This window comes from Amphibalanus amphitrite, unplaced genomic scaffold (assembly GCF_019059575.1).
Source record: "Amphibalanus amphitrite isolate SeventyFive unplaced genomic scaffold, NRLGWU_Aamphi_draft 000610F_arrow, whole genome shotgun sequence".
Taxonomy (NCBI): Eukaryota; Metazoa; Arthropoda; class Thecostraca; order Balanomorpha; family Balanidae; genus Amphibalanus; species Amphibalanus amphitrite.
Genome location: NW_024882104.1, coordinates 297,045 through 318,442, shown reverse-complemented (window position 1 = coordinate 318,442; position 21,398 = coordinate 297,045). Strand labels below are relative to the sequence as shown.

Here is a 21,398-nt window from a genome sequence, read left to right as displayed (position 1 = left end):
TGATATTTATCAGAAAACTACACTGGAATCTCAACAGTGATCCAGTCAGGCGATCCAGTGCAATGCGAGATTCGGTGGGGGTGGGGATGTCGGTGCATGGGGTCGTTGCCTGCCGTCTTCCTAGCGGATAAGAATATGCTGCATTAGACTCCATGGGGTATCACTTGACCAGTCGGCTAGCTGTTGACTCCAGTCTTCCGTTGTACCTACTTGTATCAGCTCATTTTGTGATTTGATATTTATTTGTATCCCGATTCGGCATCGGGCATCTTCATCTCAAGCCTTCAGAGAGTGATCCTGACTCCAGAAGGTCAGTGTGCATATACCTAGAATTAGAATGATTAACCCTCGCCGGACCTATTGGTTTTCTACATACGCGCCGGCCGAGGGGGGGGGGGGGGGCGGGTACGACCCCCCTCGCCGTTTCGCCCCTGGTGGAGCTAGCGCGTCGCGGAAAAAACGAGCGTGTGCGCCGTTACGAGACGCAGAGATTGGTACCCGATTTTAAGGTCCTAGGTCAACCGGTGACCTCTGAGGTCAGGTCAAGTGCCCCAAGGTACAGTTCAGTTTTTGGTAAATAACTTCGCAAAAAACGGCTGCAGAGCCGCGATTTTGGCAGCATCGTGTTCGCCTTGCTCAGGCGCATCGAATAATATACTTTTTGTTTGGGTCAGGTCAACTTAGGGTGTTGACCTCAGGTCAAGGTCAGGTCAGCACCCCCAGGTCACAAAGTTGGTCGAAAGAGGCCATGTCGCATATCATTCGATTCGGCAGGTCTTCCTGAGTCCATTGGTGGCTTTCCTGACTCGCTAGCTCAATTTGATAAAGAGTTATTGACGAAAAACTAATATGACCTTGATGACGTCATAAATGACGTCACGAAAGGTCAACATTGCAAAAGTGACGCATCTAACCTTGCAAGGAGTGCATCAAATCACGATTCTGTGTGCTTGAGATAGTTGGAGAATGGAGATCGTTCCCGGCGCCAGAATAGCAGTTTTCATTTTTCCCCATTGACTTATAATGGTGAGGTCACGAAAATGACCTGACCTCATATGACCTTTAGGAAAAATCCGAGATATACAAGCTGTGAGACTCATAATGGATACTAGATCCTGCAAGTTTCATTTCCCTGTGACATCTCCTCTGGCAGTGAGGGCGTTGCGAAGTTGCGACATCTGAAGACCGTGCAGAGGTTCACTTATGACGTCATAGCCTCATAGGTCAGTGACCTGACCTGACCCAATAATGCGGTTGGTGTCACAAGATCCGGCTTGAATCAAAGGTCAGGTATGCCAAGTTTCAGCTCTCTATCTCCAGCGTGTTCGGAGCTATCGCGAAAAAAAAACTATGGGGGGCGGCACCCGTCCCCCCCCTCGGCCGGCGAGGGTTAAATAATTCTGCCATCTACAGCATTGTGATGTGTTGCATTTAGTTACTGACCATTGGTAGACAACTCTTTACGGCCTACGGACTTAGCTATGCTGCCATAACACGTAGATACGGGCATTGTGAAGCAGTGGTCTCGTACCTATGCATAACGGTGTTATGACGTTGATGGACACACGTCACGATTTTTTCCTTTTATAAGCGTTTCGGACGTCAAAAGAGTGCTAATGACATGCCTGGGTCCCGTCGTCATTGAACGAACCTGCATGCGTCCTTGCCCCTTTATCGGCATTCAGTTATATTGAAAAGGCACTAGGCAGTGAATGTTGATAAAATGCCTGATCTAAATCTAATCATCGTAAAAACTCACGGAAACCATACAAGTATTTCGTTGTCACTCATGTACGATCGCCAGGTCAGATCCGTACCTCGACGCCTGGTATGTACGTCGCATTGACCCGTATCTAACACCACTGGTAAAGTCTAACATGGCCTTTTCAATATAACGGGAAAATCTCAGTATGAGCGGCCCGGCCCGGCCTGTAACGCTTTTGAGAGGCTTATATCTCAGCAACCGCTGGACCGATTGGCCTGCGGTCTTTTTTGCTGGGTAGCCTCATCCCTTCTACCCCGTAATTGACTACTTTTGATACATCTCAGTGACCGTCGTGGCACGTGCCACGTGAAAAGTCATGGTGTTCAGGCTGTTTTGCAAAAGTAGTGATTTTGAGAGGCTTATATCTCAGCAGCCGCTTGGGCGATTGACTCCAAATCAAAATGCGTTTATTGGCTAAATTAGCGTATTTATTTGGATGCGGGTTATACGTTGAACTAACTCTCTTCTCCCAAGCCCTGACTCGACAGATCGGTTTCCGGTCAACAGCTGTTAGCCTGCGGCCATGAGCTACCTAGCCTCCCCGAAAAGAAAAATAACGACAACAACAACTAAATCGCACGGCTCGTTCCGCCACTGATTTCTCGAACTCAATGGACCAATTAGATGGAAACCTGGAGTGGCTCATGTCGACCTAAGCGGATTCCATTTCCAGAGGTGCCCGAGGTTTCAGTGGTAATCTGAGAGACCTCCACGCCGGCTCTAGACGACACTCGACGGTCATATTTCATATTGTTGCCGCTGATTCGAGAGCGTTCCCAATAACCCTGCAGCGCTGGCAGCTCTTCGTGAAAACTCCCGCCGAAATGAGGCGACCCTCGCCTCTGCGGCCTGAGGTGATGCTGATAAGGGATTTAGAAGGCGCGGTGCGCACAACCACAAGCCATGTTAGACTTTACCAGTGGTGGTAGATACGGGTCAACGCGACGTACCAGGCGTCGATGTACGGATCTGACCTGGCGATCGTACATGAGTGACAACGAAATACTTGTATGGTTTCCGGGAGTTTTTACGATGATTAGATTTATCAGGCATTTTATCAACATTCATTCAGTTGTTGAAAATATATTAGCCGAACCTTCAAAAGTTTCATGTCATGTAGTTTGCCCATGTATAGGTAGTACCTAATTGCCGCCTATGTCCTACTTAAATAGGTACTGAAAAGTTCATTACAATTCGGTTTTTGTTGTGCGTCTCTCACCTAACACTTCGTCGGATGCTGATTTGGCATGGCTTTAAAATTGTCGACGCCGGTGTGTCACGCATTCACGAAAGTTGCGTTGTAGATGTTTCCATTGAAACCGAAGGGGTAGTACCAGGGAGCAGCGGGTCGTGGGATGGCGTAGGACAGAGCGGTTTGCCGTACCCGCCGCATATAAATAGATCTGTGAGCTCGCCTCCTGCTCTGCCTTCGTCTCCTCCCCCCGCGTATCCGCCGCCGCCGAATCCGCCTCCGAGTCCGCCTCTGAATCCTCCGTCTCCGCCCGAGTATCCGCCGCCGATTCCGCCTCCGAATCCGCCTCTCGCTCCGCCTCCGTACCCGCCTCCGTAGCCGCCTCCGATTCTGTCTTCGACTCCGCCTTCGACTCCGCCGCCTATTCCGCGCTCATGGGAGCCACCGTTGTCAGAAATGCGGAATCCGCGGCGATTGACACCGGCGTCGGTCACTGCGAGTGTGGCGCAGAGAACACCGAGAAGCATCTGAAAATGGAGCATAACGTTACGACTTATTTCATTTTTGGTAAGATGTTTTTCGAGGTTTTTAATAAGTGTTTGATTGAACAATTAGGGAAATGCCGACAATGCATTGTGTGATAGGTAAGCAATGTTAAGCATATGCTAATGTCACTACGTCACTAGGGAAACAAAGTCAAGCCAGCAGCCATCAACGGCTAAAAATGATGATTTATTATCATACTTAATGTTCATTTCAGCACGATGGCTCACCCGAAGGCCGAAGCAGTGTATTTCTAATCTGGTCCGTCCTATAAGGTGCGGCTCAAAATGAATTCTGATTTCCCATTTTTGAATTTACGTGCTGCTGAAGCTCTAAACTGATCAAACGTTTAACAAACTCCTTTACCTCAAACTAATAGGCGTCGAAAGTCACCTATCACCTGACAAAATGTTTTACCACTTACCAATGTGTAGCTCAATGTTGTCTTCATGTCGCCCAGTTGAAATGAAATGTTCGACAATGATTCATGAGCCTTGATATCAGCTGTATTTATACCGGATCACAACAGCTGACTGCCCGTGCCGCCCCGCCCCGGCCCAGTGTGCTCTTGCCCCCTCCCCTCCCCCGTATACCCCGACACCCCTCCCTCCCTTCACTGTCCTGTTTACGCGATATGATTAATTTTACTGTCATTATGAAATATGACACGTCAGGCTTCCATTATACCACCCTGCTCGGTGTAAAAAGTAACTCGGTTTCGTATCATAAAAAATAAACTGCATTATTACTTGCGATTATTTGAGATTCTATGCTTGACCATCATGCAGAGGATCTATGCGACACCAGTAGTTTGCAGTGCAATTTAATTTGGTTTGTTGGGACAGAGGCACATGTTTTGCGACCGATATAGCTAGTTTGAACGCCTTAGCGGCTATCACTTCGAACACTTTATTCATTCATGAGCATAATCACTCGGTAATTGTATAAACTAAAATACAATGAAGCATGGTGATTTGTTTCGTTAGTCAGTATCTAACAGCTATATTTATTACAAATTCAGGTGTTGAGTTGATGGCGACAAACTTGTTTTGCTGTATATCTGACGGCTAGACTAATTGACCTAGTCATTTCAGCCGGCGCCGAAAACCCAGCCTCGGCAAAAGGCCCAAGTGGTGGCTATCACCGCCGACACCTGTTTACGTGAAAACATGTTTATCTCGTACGTTTAGCTGATTTATTATCTGTCAGTAGAACAGGGAAATGGATGGGCTGATAGGCTTCAGGGCCCTGGAGCATCAAAGGGTAGGAATTGTATAGAAATTTCATAGAATAACTATGACGACAATTTAGCTTTATTCGTGAATGTGATCTTTTCCCGACATTTACTCATCCGTACCGTAAATAAGAAGAAAAAAGGCACGATTGAGTTCTCAGCCTGAAATTACCTTTCATGCACCAAAACATTAGCATCCATACCGCCTCATTTTCAGACGACCCCGCTGAATAAACCAACTCAGCCTCATTTCGCAGTGATCCACAGCGGTCACCATCTGGCGGAAATCCCCGGTCATTTCGCCGTCGGTAAAACACATAAAAGACCGGCATCGGCTCATATGGGAGGCTGTTCTTCCATCATAAAGCTGACCAAGAATACTCGCCTGACAGCGACCCATGACATTCTCCCTCGTCCCCGCAGGCTGACACTGTCTGTCCTGCCCTATAGCCCTGCCAAGTGGGGCGGCCGTGGTGACATACCGTCGACTGACATTGAGGTTATTGTTAGACATGCGCCTCCGCTGGAGCGGACAGCAGTCATGACGAGAATGCAAACCGCGGCGGCTGGGAGAGATCTTGGCTAGGGGTGGGATTTTTAATGTGAGTTGTGGCTTGTAATGGCCAGGGGATGGGGCGCGATGCCCAATGACCATGTTTGGAGGAGAGAAAATGGTGTACCTTTCCTATGCATGAGAATTGTTGATGCAAATGCATTGCTAATGATATTGCATGCAATCACACTTGATTACATTGAATTACCATCTTAAATTGAAGATTTCTCATTCCAGCATGCTCTCTTGTCATGTAAAGCGAAACATCTTCTGCTTGGGATGTTTGCCAATTAGATAAATTGCTACCTTCTGGATCTGTTAGAACGCGGCAGACTTGTCAGCAGTTACAGCATTGTTGTTTACAGGTCGTGATTTCCTGTCATTCTCTTTTTTCTCATTTCTATTCATGGTCCCGATGGTTGAACGAACAACAATGAATGCTGCTCCTGTAGGTGGTTGAAGTTATCCGAAATTTTAGCCATTGCATCTCTGATGTCCTACTCTGGCTCCAACTCCAATCGAAAGCGGAGCCTTTTAGTTCGCCGCTAGCCGTAGTCCAATAAACCTTACCGGCTTGAAATCGAGTGTTTACCTGTGGTGATCATAGAGTCGGCTTTGTTCAACTTTCAAGTAATGTTTATGTATGAGCATATTTTTAAACCGGATATTATATGTCCTGCTTCATCTTAACTCTTAAGCCCATGAAGCGGCTGCTGCTCACCAATTGAAAGATACCTAGGATCATGAAACTTCGAGATCAAGAGAACTAATTCAAGTGCTTGCGCCCTTACAGTGTCTGCATTTGATGTCGATCTTATCATTGTTTGCCGAGAGTCAATTTTACTGCCTTCAATCGCGCGCAGCTTACAATCCCTCTCGATAGCACGGCGGCTGTGGGAAGTGGCATCACGAGTCTTACGATTAGCTTTTTTACGACTTTGTATCTGTGCTTCTCAATTGGTGCCAGTTTGAATTGCTCCCGTGTAGTTTTCCTGTTCATCTGTTCGAATGTTCCGTGCACCTTGCTGTTAGAATGACTTCAGCACAACGCCGTCCCCTGAATCATACACAATCTAACATCGACCTACATCACTGAATTCATTCCTACTGCCTTGTCTTGGTCAAACCAGCAAAAAGGCCTTCGTGGAATTGTTGAAAGATCTATTGCAGAATTGAGGCGCATTTCTTGGATAGGAGCGACAGGCTTGGTTCAGAATATCCCTGTCTGTTTACAGGCCGCGCTAAAAATAAATTGCCGACATTATTGGACATTTATGGACCGTTTAAAAACCCTATCAGTTGCTGTTGAAAAATGAGATGCCGCCAACTGTAAACATTAGGCCATGAACTGAAGTTTATGCCAACCCTGTAGCCATCGTGCTGGTTTAAGCCGCCATCTGCGATGGTCACCCCTGGGACCCCGTAAAATAGGCTGCCATTAAAGTCGCCAGCGTGAGAATGGTTCTCATGATACCATCTCGCATCTCATCAACATATTGGGCCTCATCTGGTAAAATATTGCCATCGTGTCTTCTAAGAACTATCAACACATTTTTCTCATTGCTTTCCAGACGTACAATTTTTCCACGTGTACATGCTATTTCATCGTCATTTGTAACAAATATCGCAGTAATGTCAGTGGGGCTTTCTCTCTGTAACAGGGCACTCTGGACAGCCCAGACCCCAAAGCTCCGTTAGACCGAACATGGACGCTTCACATGTCAATACTGGCGATGGTGATATCTCATAGAGCCTCATTAGGGATCGTCTGGGATGCCAATATGACCTAATTAGACGTAATCCGTTCGGCTATTTGAGGGTCATTTATGAAAGACTGTCGGCCAGAAGGGACGACCAGTGGAGGGCGGGGCAGGGTTACATACATGGTTATTGGTCTCTCTCTCTCTCTCTCTCTCTCTCTCTCTCTCTCTCTCTCTCTCCTCTCTCTCTCTCTCTCTCTCTCTCTCTCTCTCTCTCTCTCTCTCTCTCTCTCTCTCTCTCTCTCTTTCTCTCTCTCTCCCTCCCTCTCTCTACCGACAGATATTCTGCACTTATCCCGTTTGTTTCATTGCGACTAAGCGCGTAATATGATATCTTCAGATGCAAAAGCTCACGGCCAGGTCAAGTGCAAGATATATGCACATTATGCAGTGCGCATATTTTACCTTACCTTACCTTACCTTGAAGGTCATCGGGATAGAAATGGCCACTTGGCCTGTAGGTCCCGTTCTCACCGAGCTACTTTGCAGACATTCAGACATCTCGCTTATTTGTTACGTTATAGGAATTAATGGTCAAACAGCGAACATAAATACCTCAAAATTCAGCGTGTATGTGCTCAGGCAAAGAAGCGAGAGGTTACTAGGTGACGCTATAAGCAACACAGTGCATCCAATATCACGTCATCCACGGCTGTTGCCTCTAAGTTATGGGAGGGAACGAGTGATTTACGAGACATTGCCACTTTAAATTCAAACATTTTGCTATGTTCAAGTCACTGATAAAGCTGAAGTCATGGCCAAATGGCACATATCAAAGCACATACTTCGTTTGAATTAAAACTGCATCTGCCTCATTAATCTGAATGTCTGAATGTCGGACATTTGTTACATGCGATCCATTTTCTCAGCCCTGAGTTGAAGCTGCAGGCCATTGCTCATGGCCAGTATTCTGATTTGGTAAACGAACTCCGGGACGACTCTACTGAGAAACCGCCTTTTCTAAGCGTAGCCTGTGACTAAGCTTGAGGACACAACATCTGGTTGCTTTGATAGGCTGAGAACCTGAGATGTGGCCGTCTTTGAGGATATAACCAAGAGTTTTTATCTCACTTAGATTCTTGGTAGCGCTTCATAACTTCCGGGGAAACCCGTCATCGTGCTTGATAAATGCGAGTCGTTTCATTCACTGCGGCAGTGTTATTCTGAAAAATGCTGTAGGGGATTTAACAATTCCCGCATCCCATCCATCATTTTCAAAAATCAGTGATCCTGTCATCGAGGTTCCGCACCAAATGCTCTATCTCATCTTACAAAAGTGTCACCGTTTCATCACCGACTCTGACATGACATTACCCATTCCAACACCTATCCCGAGCCAGCCTCACTAGCATAACAGCGCACCAATCGCCGCGTCAGCACTCTGCTCCGCCGAGTCGGCAGCTCACTTTCTGTTAGCGCGGCGCCCTCCCGCTGGTTAGGGCTTTCTCTTAGCCGGCGGCTCGTGCGGTGTTTATTGATCTCGTAGCGGGGCGGGCAGGGTCCAACCGTTGACGCGGCGGGTGCCACCGTGATGTTGACTCTGCACTGAATGATGGTGGGTAGGGAGATGGGTGTTTATCACCGTTTTTATCACAGGGAGCTCCTCAAATGGGCGAGAGAGCGCCTGGGAATGCGTGGATGGGCGCTGGGTTATTTTTATTGGGTAGCCGGTTGAGGGTTGGAACTTTTGATGTATTTTGGATGATGGATAGTCTTTTTTGAAATGCTGGTCGGTCGAGATAAGTACGAAGTTAATTGCAAGCCGGCACTCAGCAGATACATGCATAGTGCATGCGGCATAATGTAGGCAAATAAACGAGCAGTAAATGTAACCGTCTACCTTCCAGCTTTATTCATCACATCACCCGCTTTCACCCCCACTTCCCGTCTCTCCTCTTTCCCTCCAGCCCCCCTCCCCCTCCCCCCGTCCAGCTGACGTGGAAGTGACGTATCGACCCCCCCCCCCCCACACGCACACGTCCACCCGGCCTTACCTATCGATTTGTCTCGTCAGCTCTATGGGTGGTCCTTCACTGCTGGAATGGCCAGGAGGGAATAGTCGGTGGTGTGCCTTCGTCCAGAGCATATGATTGGTGCAGTGATTTGACGGTCTCTCATAGATTCTCTTCGAGTCCTGGCATACCTACATATTCGAATTCTTCGAGTCTAGTGGGTTTTCTTCTGGTACGTATTTGTTCTTTTCATTCCGGTTACTCACTTATTTAGAGTGTCTTGCTATTTGATTATGGCGCCAAGGATAAGGTCGCTGCGCCCCCGGTTAGACTGCCTGGGCGCGCCCGTGCGCCGCCCGGGGCGCTGCTCGGAGTCTGAGTCGGTCGCTCGGCCCATCTCAGTGACCTGAGAGGCGGTGCGGAGTGAGGGTGGTGCGCTTCAGGAGTGAGCTGTGCTGAGCGATCACGGAGTCTGAGAGGGAGTGACGAGTTACGTAATCGTGACGGACGAGCGGAGGACGAATCGTGTGACCCGCGTGGTAAGCCGCAGACGATTACGTGTTTCTTCAACAAACTGCTTTTATAATGCTATTCTTTTCAAGTAAATCCAATTATTCGCGAATCGATGGATTCAGAGTTTTTCGAAGTGACTGACTTCCTATCCAGATTCGTATCTGATCTCCGTTCTATTTATTTACCGCCCGTGTCCCTATGGCCATAGTTCTCCATTTTCTCATCTGATTGCTGTCAATAGCAGCCCGATTGCGTTCAGCTGCTCTATTGACCTTGCCAATAGCCTGTGGTAAAAATACCCCTATCGAACACCCTCAGAGATGAGCTCGGGTGGTGACCGGTCTTGCCCCTCGAGACAGGCTATTTGCTGTAAGTTGCCGGAGTCTGGGCCGCGCCCGGCGGTGTGCAAACGGAGATTGTGGATGGCGGCGGCTGAGCTGGTGGATGGCAAAGGTTTTATGAGGGACTCGATATTGGGTTTCGATTGGGTCAGGCACGAGACATTGATGATGGGCAGGGAGGAAGCCAACAAGGAGGGGCATGAACTTCTCTGTCTGTGGGCATCCGGAGGGCTTTATATTTGTTTGTTTGTTTGTTTGTCTTGTTGGGTTAGGCTCTTTCGGTCAATTGTTACCGTTGCAGAGTCGGAAGGTTGGCAGGAATTAGAGGAAGACATTAGTCTGGGCAGGCACCCTATAGTGAGTCATGACTGGGCTGAGCCCATCCAAATGGAAAGGCCAGTCACCCAGCCCACTGATACTTTCTGCACCCGGCTACGGGCGTGCTCCTATGAGAGCTTTCCGCATGGAATGATAATGTTAGTTCGGTCCTGAACAGGGGGTTGAGGGATGGAGGAGAAAGATTCGATTGTCCTGAGGATGGAAACGACGGAACGGTCGAACCTGCTTTAGATTTCCTTATTTCTTCTTTATCCTCCCTGTAATGTTTCCCTCTTTCGTAATTCGGTATCTCAACCATCGTTATCGGCATTATCGGCAGTAGCAACAAAACAACAGCAACAACATTTAGCAAATAGCAACACCATTGTCATTACCATATTCCCTCTTTGCAGGCACTCCACAATGGCCGACCAATTACTACGAAAACAGGAGAGTTCCACAAGCCTCCACGGTGATCGTTCTCTCATTCTCGGAGTAGACATCGGCACAACGTCCGTCAAAGTCTGCATAATCGATTCGGCCGCTCAGAAATGCATCAAGCAGCTCTCTAAGGATACTCAGGTGAGTGGACTATGGTCAGACCGCCGCGCGATAGCCTTGTGGTAGACGGAGCATTGTGTTCAGTGAAGGATCTGACGGGGGATCTTTATGCAGGGTCGTTGACCTGAGAGGAACGGGAGAGTGCGCTGGATAATGAAAATCGGGACGTTGTATGCTGATAGGTAGCTTAATTGCCTTTGCAGCTTAGTGAGGTTGTACATTTCCACGATATTCCGAGGATGCCCGAGATGTGGTGGTGTGGCTGCTTGGTGGATGTCTTGGTGTTACTTCTGAGTTCTGACAGTGGTGGACAGGGCTAGTGTTACTTTAGAGTTTAGACGCAGGGGTCGGTGTCTGCGTTAATTAAGACACAGGTAACCGCGGGTTGGTTGAAAGTTAGACAAACGCTATTCGTTAGCATTGTGTTTTTCTATTCAAATAATGAGCAAGGCTATGGTATTGTCTTAGACAATGGTGGGCGGTGCGTCTCGGTGTTGCTTCAGGCAGTGGTGGGCGGGCCTGGTGCTCTTCTAACGACCCTGCAGGGTGACAGGAGACGAGCTGCAGCTGCCAGCTGCTGTCAGACAGAGTATAGCTCACAGCAGACAGTTGATGGCCTGCCAACCCGACGGTAATCAGATACACGGAGCGTGGGTTAGCTACGCAGCTACATATGCTACACTTCGCGGTTAGGCAGTCGCAGCTTAGCACAGTGACTAGCCGAGCTATAGCCCTCGCTCTATACAGTATAGTCATCCATATGGTATTAGGAAGCTCAACAGATACGGCTAGACTGTTTAAGTTTAACCATCGCGATCCCATATTTCTTCTGTTGAAATGCACCAGCTGTCTCGACCGTCGAATGCAGATTTGTCTCCAAGCATCGGACGGCTGAGCCTGAAGCTGCCCGTTTGATCCGATCGATGCTGCACAATCTGAAATTTCCATCCGATTTGTCTGTGTTCAGCCGTCGGAACCGACCTCTATCTCCGTCGGTATTTAGTGGCCGTGTCCTACGGGAATTCTCGGAGTGTTCGGATGGATATTGGTTGTGCCGTAACAGTTTATCGCTGACTGCCCAACCTCGACTGACCGCCGGTCGGGGTTACATGAACATGGGTTCGACTCACTGGTATATTTTGTCACTGGTTTGCCAGCTGTTGACGTTATCTTGTAACTGCTGTCTGTTGGTGACTGTAATCTACTGTTTACGTTGCCAACCCTTTTGATACGAGGGCTGATAATAGGCCTATCTGATGCATACTGAATACTGATGATTGTTTTGTTTCGTTTGGTCTGGTGTCACCAAATGTTTATGGGGATTCCCGCGGTGACTTACCGATCAATGCCGGTAGTTACCATTTACCATTTAATTTACCGTCTCCATAACCCATTTCAGGCCAACGTGCCCAGCGAACTGGGCAGTGAGGGCAACAAACAGCACGTACCGAAAATAATCAGTGCCCTTCACGGATGTATCTCCAGGCTGCCTCGCGAAGCACTCAGGTCAGGTTGCGCCTGGGGTCAGTTGTTTAACCTTGCTAAGCCGCAAGTGAAATGTTCACAAAGGGAGGTGTTTGGCATTCATTGTCTTTTGGGTATTCTAGCCGAGGGAATGTTCATCGTGTCATGTGTGCATGGTCAGTGGGGTGGGGTGGGTGCTTTCCGTTAACGAGTTAGCTGCCCCGGACAATTGTTGTATTTATTGTATGTTTTTATTATATCATTTATACCTATTTGCCTAAGTTTCTTTGGAAATACTTGTATCCTTCTCCAGAGCGGCACCATTTTCGTCTCCAAGGAAACGATCAATGCGAGGTCTAGGCCCTCCCCTAATTTACAAGCAAGGCAAAACCCTGTTAAAAAAGCTTTAGGAAGTTACATATGGCTTACAGATTTGAGCCAAATGTCCGGATATATCGTTGCACAACTGGCGAATATCATGGTCGCATTCTGGGCTGAAGTTTTATCGCTCTAGCCCAGACATATTCTCGCTATGTCGCGGTCCATCCTGTTGTTGATCGAAGCGATACATTTTCGATGACCTTGACTTTGCGTGGTAAAGCTGAACGTGATGTTAAAGCAAACTGATCCACCGGACCAAGGATATCGCACTGGGGCGTGGTTATTGGACGGAGCGGCGGGCCGGGGTCGGGCTTCCAATTATTCATCGGGTGTTGATAGCACGCAGGGCTGAGTCCAGATTGGCGGCGGGCGGTGTGTGAAAACTTAAATGCTGTGTTTTGTCGAAATTGTAATGATCCTTCTCGACAGGGCAATTATTGGACCTGTCGGAAATCTACAGATTTAGAATCAATGGATGAAGATTTGCGAGGTGCAGGACTTAATGTTGGGTTGCAGTGTTTCCTCTATGGTGACACCAGTATTGCAATCGAGCGTTGTGTGCTCTGTCTGAATTCGCGTAGTATTTTCAAAAGCAACGTATTTTAGGTTACACGTTACGATACATTGAAACTTATCACCTAATTTAACACGTTTTCCATCATACCTCTCAGTCTCGCTCTTCACTCCTATTTCACATTCATCTTGGAGGTCTTCTTACTCCCTACACCGTCCGCCAATTTACACCGTTCTCCGATTCCAGACGGTAGAAAAGGTCCCCTGATTGCAGACGGATAGAAAAGGTCCGCTGATTACACCGTCCCCTGATTCCAGACGGGTAGAAAAGGTGGGAATCTGTGGCCAGATGCACGGTTGTGTCCTATGGAAGAGCGGCCGGGCCTGGAGCAGGAAACCCGACACGAACACGTACGATATCGATGAGGTTTCTCACCTATATACGTGGCAGGTGAGACCTCCGGGGAATGGGAAGGAGGGACGGGAAAAAGAGATGGTGAGAAAGACATCCTTTGGTCGGTAGCTGTTCATTTTTTTTTTGCTTTTAGGTGTTTGGTTTACAAGTGAAATGTTAGTCAATGAAAGTCTATTTTATATCGCGCCAATTTGTTGCTGTTTTACGTATAACGAGAGATATATATTCTTCCACTTGAAACATGTTGCTTTTAGGTCCGTTTTAGGCCTATGTAACACGAAAAGAATGTTGATAGAGTCTATGGTGGTATTCATTCATATTGGTTGGCTGCATAACTGCATGTAATAATTGAGCCACTCTGAGTAGACTTCAAGCTCATCAACATGCCTACCGATCCTGTTCTCTATTGACTCGTCTAGCGGTGAGAATGTCTTGCCAACCGTCGCACATCTAACTCTTCTGACCATCTGACCCCCCCCCCCACCCCCTCCCTCTCCACAGGACACACGATGCACCCCGGAGTTTCTCTCGTCACTACCGGCTCCTGACAGCCATCTGGGAGTTCATTCTGGGTACGGAGTGGCCACTCTGCTCTGGTTCCTGCGACACAAGCCGCAAAAACTGCAGCTCTACGATAGGTCAGGTGCGTTACGGGCTGCCGGACCCGAAAACTGTGGGTCTGTGAGGTGAGCAGGCTCGGTACAGCAAAAAACTGCTTGCTTTTGACAGGCTCGTTTTGCTGGCAAGTCCTCAGACTATGTAAAATCTACTCAGATTACAGCTTATGGCGTGCATGTATCTCATTCAGAAGTCTGTCCGTCTCACAAGACCCATTCATGGCTTGGCCCTTCAATCTCCAACCGTGAATTTACAGCTGCCTTCACCATGGTCCATCCCTCATGAACGACCCGGATCCTCGGTATTACCCCAGAGCGACCCTTGATACCCCATTTCTGTTCCTCAGGAACGATTCAGGACCTGGTGGTGGCGATGTTGTGTGACCTGGACACGCCCGTGATGTCCGTACAGAACGCCGCCAGCTGGGGCTACTTCAACACGCAGACGGCCCAGTGGAACACCGAACTGCTGAAAGGAGCCGGTCAGTCATTTTACACTTCACAACCAACACACAGACTGCCCAGTGGAACGCCGAACTGCTGAAAAAGGCCAGTCAATGAGTAGGTCTACTAAATACAGTCATTCAGTCACTAAGTCAGGCACCAAGGCGTGAACTGACTCACTCTGTAGCCGATTGTAACACCGAAGTTACTGCACAGAGCTGTTCTGTAACTCAATGCAAACAGCCCTAACGCCTCGACCTTTTCCTTCATTTAAATCCGTTCAGTCGGCTGGTCTATCAATACTCAATAGGACCGATTATTTCAGCTAGGCATTCAGCCCATCAATGGCCTATTTAATATGTAATTATCGCGTATTTCAATGATAATTGTTCATTAGAACTTCTCATGAAAGGGTTCGAAATATTTAAGTATGTTTTAAAATCCAGTCTTTATGCAGTTACTGTCAGTTGTCACCGATGAATAGATGGAATACATACTTCCCAACTTAGGTAGTTGTTACCGTTACTTGGTAATTACTTAGAATTTTAGTATTTAATTGGGAATTTCCATTGCTGAAATTGTTTCCGTCTTACCTGATTGGTTAGCAACCAGTTGTGTTCGTTTTTTTCCTTCGAATGTAAATGGCCCACACCATAATTATTTGATAGGTTTTGCACTATCATTTTGCGGGCATGTCACAGAGAGTGACGTTAAGTACCGCATACAGCGTGTGTTGGTTTGACTGGTCATATTTTACACTTCCATTATCAAAGTAACTGTTTTCCATTGCTGTTGATTAACCCACGGGATGCTATTTCTGTGTTGAAATGTATCGCGCACGAAAAGCGGAATACGTGCTGGAATGAGATGTGGGGCGATGTAATAACGTAATGGTACGGGCACATTTGTACGGATGGCTGAGAGGGAACGCTCTTAATGTAATAGCATTACTGCGGTGAGAAATAGCGTCAGTTTGTTGCCGTGTTGCAATGTCTGGCAGTCGTAAAAACGGCATGCGTTGTTCGGCATGGCCATTGCCGTTGTTGCCATAGTTCCGATGATTGATAATGGAGAGCACAAATATGTAGAAGTATGCAGTTCGGTAATTTTTAGTGATGAACTAACTAAGCCAAATATGAGAGAAACCTCAAAAGCTGAGACGTTTGTCTTGCGTTATCTACGCCTGAAAAAGAACTAATTCCGTTCGTTTCTAAAAGAACTTGTAAGTATTCCGCTGGTTATTTTTTTTTCAGACGTCAAATGGCAAATGAAGAATATGTACAAATAAGTCGAACGTCGCGGAAACCAGACAGGTAGCTGAAAATCCACGATTTTTTGCATTTGATGGAATGCTCTGGCCGCTTTCTGCTAAGTGCTACGTGATTTTACGGAAGTCCTCCAAAACTCATCTGCTTTGACTCTTAGCGCAGTAAACTTACCGCTGGCTAATAAATCTTTAACTTATAATTCAGCTGCTTGTTGTTTATCGATGTTCTTTTTTCCACTTGGTAAGAACTCAGAATGCAAGCGATCTTACAACTGCAGCGAAGAATTGGATGTGGCGTGTCATTTTTACAACTGTATGCAGTGTATGTTTTGCTTAACATCTTGTCATTATGTGTGCTTATGAAAGTTTTACTCTGTCATTTCTGATCTTATGATATCTGTTTTGACATTTTTCTTGGTGTAACGCTTACGGCTTACTTAACATTTCTTTTTCTGAATTCTTGAAAAGTTGTCCGTTCCGTGTTTGCTACGATGTACCACCAGTTGACGGGCTTTCCGATATCTGAGAATGTCCTCTTTCAGCTCGCTCTTTTCTGTCAGAACTCTCCCCGACATTTGTCACAAAGTTTGGTGTTCGATTTGAGTTCGGCCATCCATCTGCGGTCTCTAGTAAATGTCTTTCCGTGACCGCGAAGTTCTTTATCTCCGGCCCTCTACCCGTCCCTCAATCCCTCTACCTACCGGCCCGACTTCCCTCTGTCCCCGCCCCTCTGCTCTCATTTCCTAGAAAATCAAAGATAGCCACCGGTTAGTCTCTTCTATCCTCTTTCCATCCTTTCCCAAACTTCTACCATGGTCCATGATGGTCTCTGGTCTCTCCATGGTCTCTCCTTCCTCTCTGGTCTCTGATGATCTTTCCCTCCCTCTCTGATCTCTGATGATCTTCCCCCCTCTCCTTCTCTCTCTCTCACTCTCCATCCCTCCCTCCCTCCCTCCTCTCCTCTCCTCTCCTCTCCTCTCCTCTCCTCTCCTCTCCTCTCCTCTCCTCTCCTCTCCTCTCCTCTCCTCTCCTCTCTCTCTCTCTCTCTCTCTCTCTCTCTCTCTCTCTCTCTCTCTCTCTCTCTCTCTCTCCCTCTCCCTCCCCTCTCTCTCTCCTCTCTCTCTCTCTCTCTCTCTCTCTCTCTCTCTCTCTCTCTCTCTCTCACTCACTCTCTCCCTTCCTCCCCTCCCCCACAGGTCTACCTCTGAGTCTCCTCCCGTCAGTCGTCGGCTCGGGTCAGGCGGCCGGCCGTCTCCACTCGTCCTGGTTGGGTCTACCGGCCGGTACGCCAGTGATGGCTGCCCTGGGGGATCTCCAGTGTTCCGTTCTGCCGCTGCTCACCTGTAATGCCACAGCGGCGCTGAATGTGTCGACATCGGCGCAGCTGGCGCTGCTGCTGCCAGATGTAAGGAAAAGGGGAAAGGGAAAGAGAGAGGATGAAGAAAAATGAAGGGAACGGGAGAGTGAAGTGATTGTAAGGGATGGGAATATCAGTTACTGCAGTTATAAAAGCTAACGATTCATTCAACAATGTAGTCTTTTTTGTGCAGGCCAGTGGCATGGCCCGGTGCAACTGCTCAAAGTAAGACGAATCGTAACTTATCGGGAAGGTTGAAACAGCACCCATTTAATGACAAGAAAAGAAACAAGATTATCGCTTAATCAATCACATATCGCCATGGAATACGCTACCTGGTGGTCTTCAGCCCTCATCATCTACAAGGCCCCGTCCAAGATATCTCATTCGCCCGCTCCTCCCCGCCCGTCCACAGGGTTTCCAGCCGCCGACAGCGGCCGCCGAGACTGGCTGTATCAGCTACCTGCCGTTCCTGGACGGACGGTACCTGGCCGTGGCGGCCGCCCTGACCGGCGGCAACGCCATGGCGGCGTTTGTACAGATGCTGCAGAGGTGGACACAGGAACTGGGGTTCAATGTGCCGCAGTGTGAGTGATGGGCGGGGATGGAGGAAGAGAGACTGGGAATTAAGGGATGGTTCAGTGGGAAATGGGCATTATGAGTAACGGGTAGGATGCTGGGTTTAGAATTCGCACGATGGGAGTTGGACTTAACACAATCCCCGCATTGTTTTTGGTTAACCCATTTTAGGAACCATAGATGTCGTGTAAGGTCACTCGCTTCACGATCTTGATATACCTAAAAGCTTCTTACCACAAAATTCCTGAAGCTTCTTATCATAAAGACTCCAGATCTATGCAATCACATACCTCGATGCGCAAGCCAATCGATAGGCCTAAGTCTCTGTGCGGTGCCGTCTCACCAACACCATCTCCTCCCTCCCTCTTTCTCTCTTCCAGCGGTGGTATGGACCAAGATTCTCTCCCTGGCCGACTCCGCCGCCGCCTCACCGACCACCACCAGCACCGAGCTCCATATCGTACCAACCGTGAGGGGCGAGCGTCACGCGCCACACCAGAGGGCCACCGTGACGGGCGTGACGGTGGATAACACCGGGCTGGGTCACGTCACGGATGCCATCTGTAGAGGCATCGCTGCTAACCTGGACAGGTGAGGAGGGGAGAGAGAGAGAGAGAGAGAGAGAGAGAGAGAGAGAGAGAGAGAGAGAGAGAGAGAGAGAGAGAGAGAGAGAGAGAGAGAGAGAGAGAGAGAGAGAGAGAGGGGGGGGAGAGGGAGAGAGAGGGGGGACTGGCAATATCTCAAATGCCCTCATTGCAAATAGACATCACCAAATGCCCGTAAAACAAAAGTACGTATCGTTAATGTCCATAAGGCAAAGAACATAGAAACAAAAAGGCTAGGCTAGGTTAGGTTATGTTTGGTTGGGTTAGGTTATGTTTGATTGGATCAGGTCATTTTAGGTCAGGTCACGTATGCTTATGAACATTTGCGTGCGTACTTTTGTCCTACGTTCTTTTACGATACGAATCTTTGTCCTCAAATCATTGGTTAACCACTGACATCTCCCCCCCTCCCGTTTCCAGTATGATGTCCAGAGAGTGGCTATCCTTACGGGGCGTCACTCGTCTGGTGGGAACAGGCAGTGCTCTGGCCAGAAACGCTGCCCTCCGTCGAGCCTTCCAGAAGACCTACCAGGTGCCGCTTCAGATGGCAGACGAGACTAGCGCCGCCTATGGAGCGGCCCTGGCTGCTGCCCGCTGCCTATAGCGACATCTGCGTCTACGAAGTGGCGAGCGACTGTTCGTATGGGTTGGGATGTAGCCTGAAAACATCCATGGTAGGTAGGATATTGTAATTTTCGATGGTGGTATATTTACTCAGTTGGGACTCACGTGTCACAGATATTGTTCGTAGTTGTTGCAATACTAAAAGGGATGATATTGATATTAGTTATGGCCAGTTGCTATATATTTGATGATATACTGTACAGGTTCCAGACAACGATAAATGCCCTGCCCTGCTATTGCGAATTGCTGAACAGTGGACAACACATGATGAGATGCTTCAGCGCCATATAAAAGATGCGCTGCCGTCAAAAAAGAAGAAGAATGTTCAGCAGCATGTGGGGACATTGGCAGCAAGATTTTCATCGACCGATTATCGTACTTATTTACCCAGTCTGTGCCATTATTGGGCACCGCAGCACTGCCCATAGCCAGTTCAGTTGCTGTGAATGCGGTCTCTGCGAACCGTAAAATGACGTCATTGATTCAGTATGACGTCATTAGTGACCAGCCGCCCACCGCCTGCGCCTTTCAGTACTTCCAGCATTATTAACCAGGGGTAGGGGCGCCAGTTTACAGCGCCGTACGGCGTAGCGATACGTAGCTTTGTAGATTCACGTATATGAAGTAGACCACACAACGATGGATATATGCATATTGATGTAACCTCGGGTAGTTGTTAGGCCAGTATGTTATTGCGTGCATGTCTAGGGGACTAATCGTGAAGCTGTTTGGAGAAATGTATGATTTTAATACCGAGACGGCCACAGCCCACAAGTATCGTAAAATCCACTTGTGAGAAGTACTGGTTGTCCCTTGCCTGAAGTGTGTGCAGCACTGTCTGCTTATGGTGGGTATGATATGTAATGCTTTCGTCTGAGAACACTTCCAGACTACCAGGTATACACTTCAGTAGTGATTTTTTTTCTAGTGACGTGTGACGTTCCTGCTCAGATGTATTTTGTGAATTTTGGTTAGGTTTATGTTGAGAAGAAGCCGGATTTTTTTTGTAGCCACTTAAGTTAACATTTCTGTACTTCCAGCTATAATAAGTACATTGACGAGTGATCTAAAGAATTTCTTGACCTTTGTCATCCTAGCTCGATTTTTGTTTGTGATTTTAGTGCATTTATCGTCTCCGAGATCCGTTTGATTTCCCATTCCAGTGATGTTCATGCGCCCTGTTGTAATTCAAATTTAAGGGTTTAAGTGGTGCTAATTTCACAAATAATAGTGCAATACCTACGCCAGCTAACGTTGTAGCATAGTAAGACTGATGTGTTACTGGAATAATTACGATATATTTGCTCACAACCGTTTGGTAACTGGTAACCATTTTTTTAGTGTAATAAGCACATGCATTGCATATTTGTCACTCAGTTATTGGTATATTCAGGCGGATTGACCGCTTCTTTGAAAGACTATATCGTCCTGTTTCCGTTCGCTCAAAATGAAACACATGCAGGTATGCTTCATCTCAGGCATTGCATGTTTTGAAGAGGCTTTTACAATTTACCCATGGATGTTTCATGGTCTTTTAACAGTTGAAACATATGAATTTGTTAACGGTATATATGACGCTTTGAATATTTTGTAGCATTGTCATTTTCGAACTAATTATGGATAGAAGCAATGCTCATCATTAGGAATAACTACTACTTATAGCTCGGTGTTATGGCGACTTAGCGCTGTTGCATCGTAAGGTTTATTTAATGTCTTTTTTTTTGTTGATGTTAACGGCTTGATATTTTGTCAAGCTGTCGTACTACCTTTACAAAAGGGCAATAGCACTTATCCTCGTATGAAACTACCCTCCTGTATAAGGTACCCAGCCCTATGACTTTAGAGCTATCACCGCCCACACGATTCCCCCAAACCGCACCCCGCGTCTGTGTGTTGTAAGAAGCTGGCTTCCGTACCGTGAGAATCGCTGAAACTTTGTATCCGTCCGTATGAGTGAGAGTTGTGCCTCGAATGCGCTTCGACCCAGGCGAGATTCTCTGTCGAGATTGATGACGTCACTGGTGAATTGATGGCGGCATATCTGTGGACTGATGACGTATGAATGTGACGTTACACACATGGCCTTGTAATGTCTTTACGAGCTAGTGATGTCACAACTGTGGGCTGGCCGCCTTTAGCTGACGTAACGTCACAACATGGGGTTAGTTCTCTCAGGTGATGTCTAACCCTTGTGCTGATGACGTCACACCTAGGTATTAGTGACGTCAGGACTGGTGATTAATGATGGAACTGCCGGATATATCAGTGTTGGAAGTGCTGTTATGAAGGCTACACGGTTGAATGTGATGTACTGGAATAAATGGCGAGAATCGGTTACCTGTTATTTTCCTTCGGGGTTTCGGCTAGCGATGTTCAGTGGTTATTTCTACAAATACAAAC

The 21,398-nt window shown here is 47.5% G+C and overlaps 1 protein-coding gene and 1 long non-coding RNA gene across 4 annotated transcripts; one reads left to right on the top strand and one right to left on the bottom strand.

Moving 5' to 3' along the window:
• The first annotated feature begins 21 nt into the window (after positions 1-21).
• Positions 22-21,333, top strand: LOC122363229 (sedoheptulokinase-like). 3 transcript variants are annotated; one of them, XM_043332229.1, is made up of 10 exons: positions 22-310; positions 10,585-10,753; positions 12,132-12,238; positions 13,409-13,541; positions 14,007-14,148; positions 14,470-14,604; positions 17,030-17,238; positions 17,606-17,777; positions 18,150-18,360; positions 18,795-21,333. In XM_043332229.1, the coding sequence occupies exons 2-10, from the start codon at positions 10,595-10,597 to the stop codon at positions 18,976-18,978; spliced, it is 1,452 nt and encodes a 483-aa protein (XP_043188164.1). In that variant the 5' UTR covers positions 22-310; positions 10,585-10,594; the 3' UTR covers positions 18,979-21,333. The 3 variants fall into 3 exon arrangements, with proteins under 3 accessions (XP_043188164.1, XP_043188163.1, XP_043188166.1); XM_043332228.1 differs by lacking the exon at positions 22-310 and adding an exon at positions 9,386-9,538; XM_043332231.1 differs by lacking the exon at positions 22-310 and adding an exon at positions 9,418-9,489.
• LOC122363230 lies at positions 2,833-4,032 on the bottom strand. Its single transcript, XR_006253333.1, has 2 exons — positions 3,925-4,032; positions 2,833-3,484 (listed from the first exon to the last, which is right to left on the bottom strand). It is a non-coding gene; the product is annotated as an uncharacterized LOC122363230 (long non-coding RNA).
• Positions 21,334-21,398: the final 65 nt, after the last annotated feature.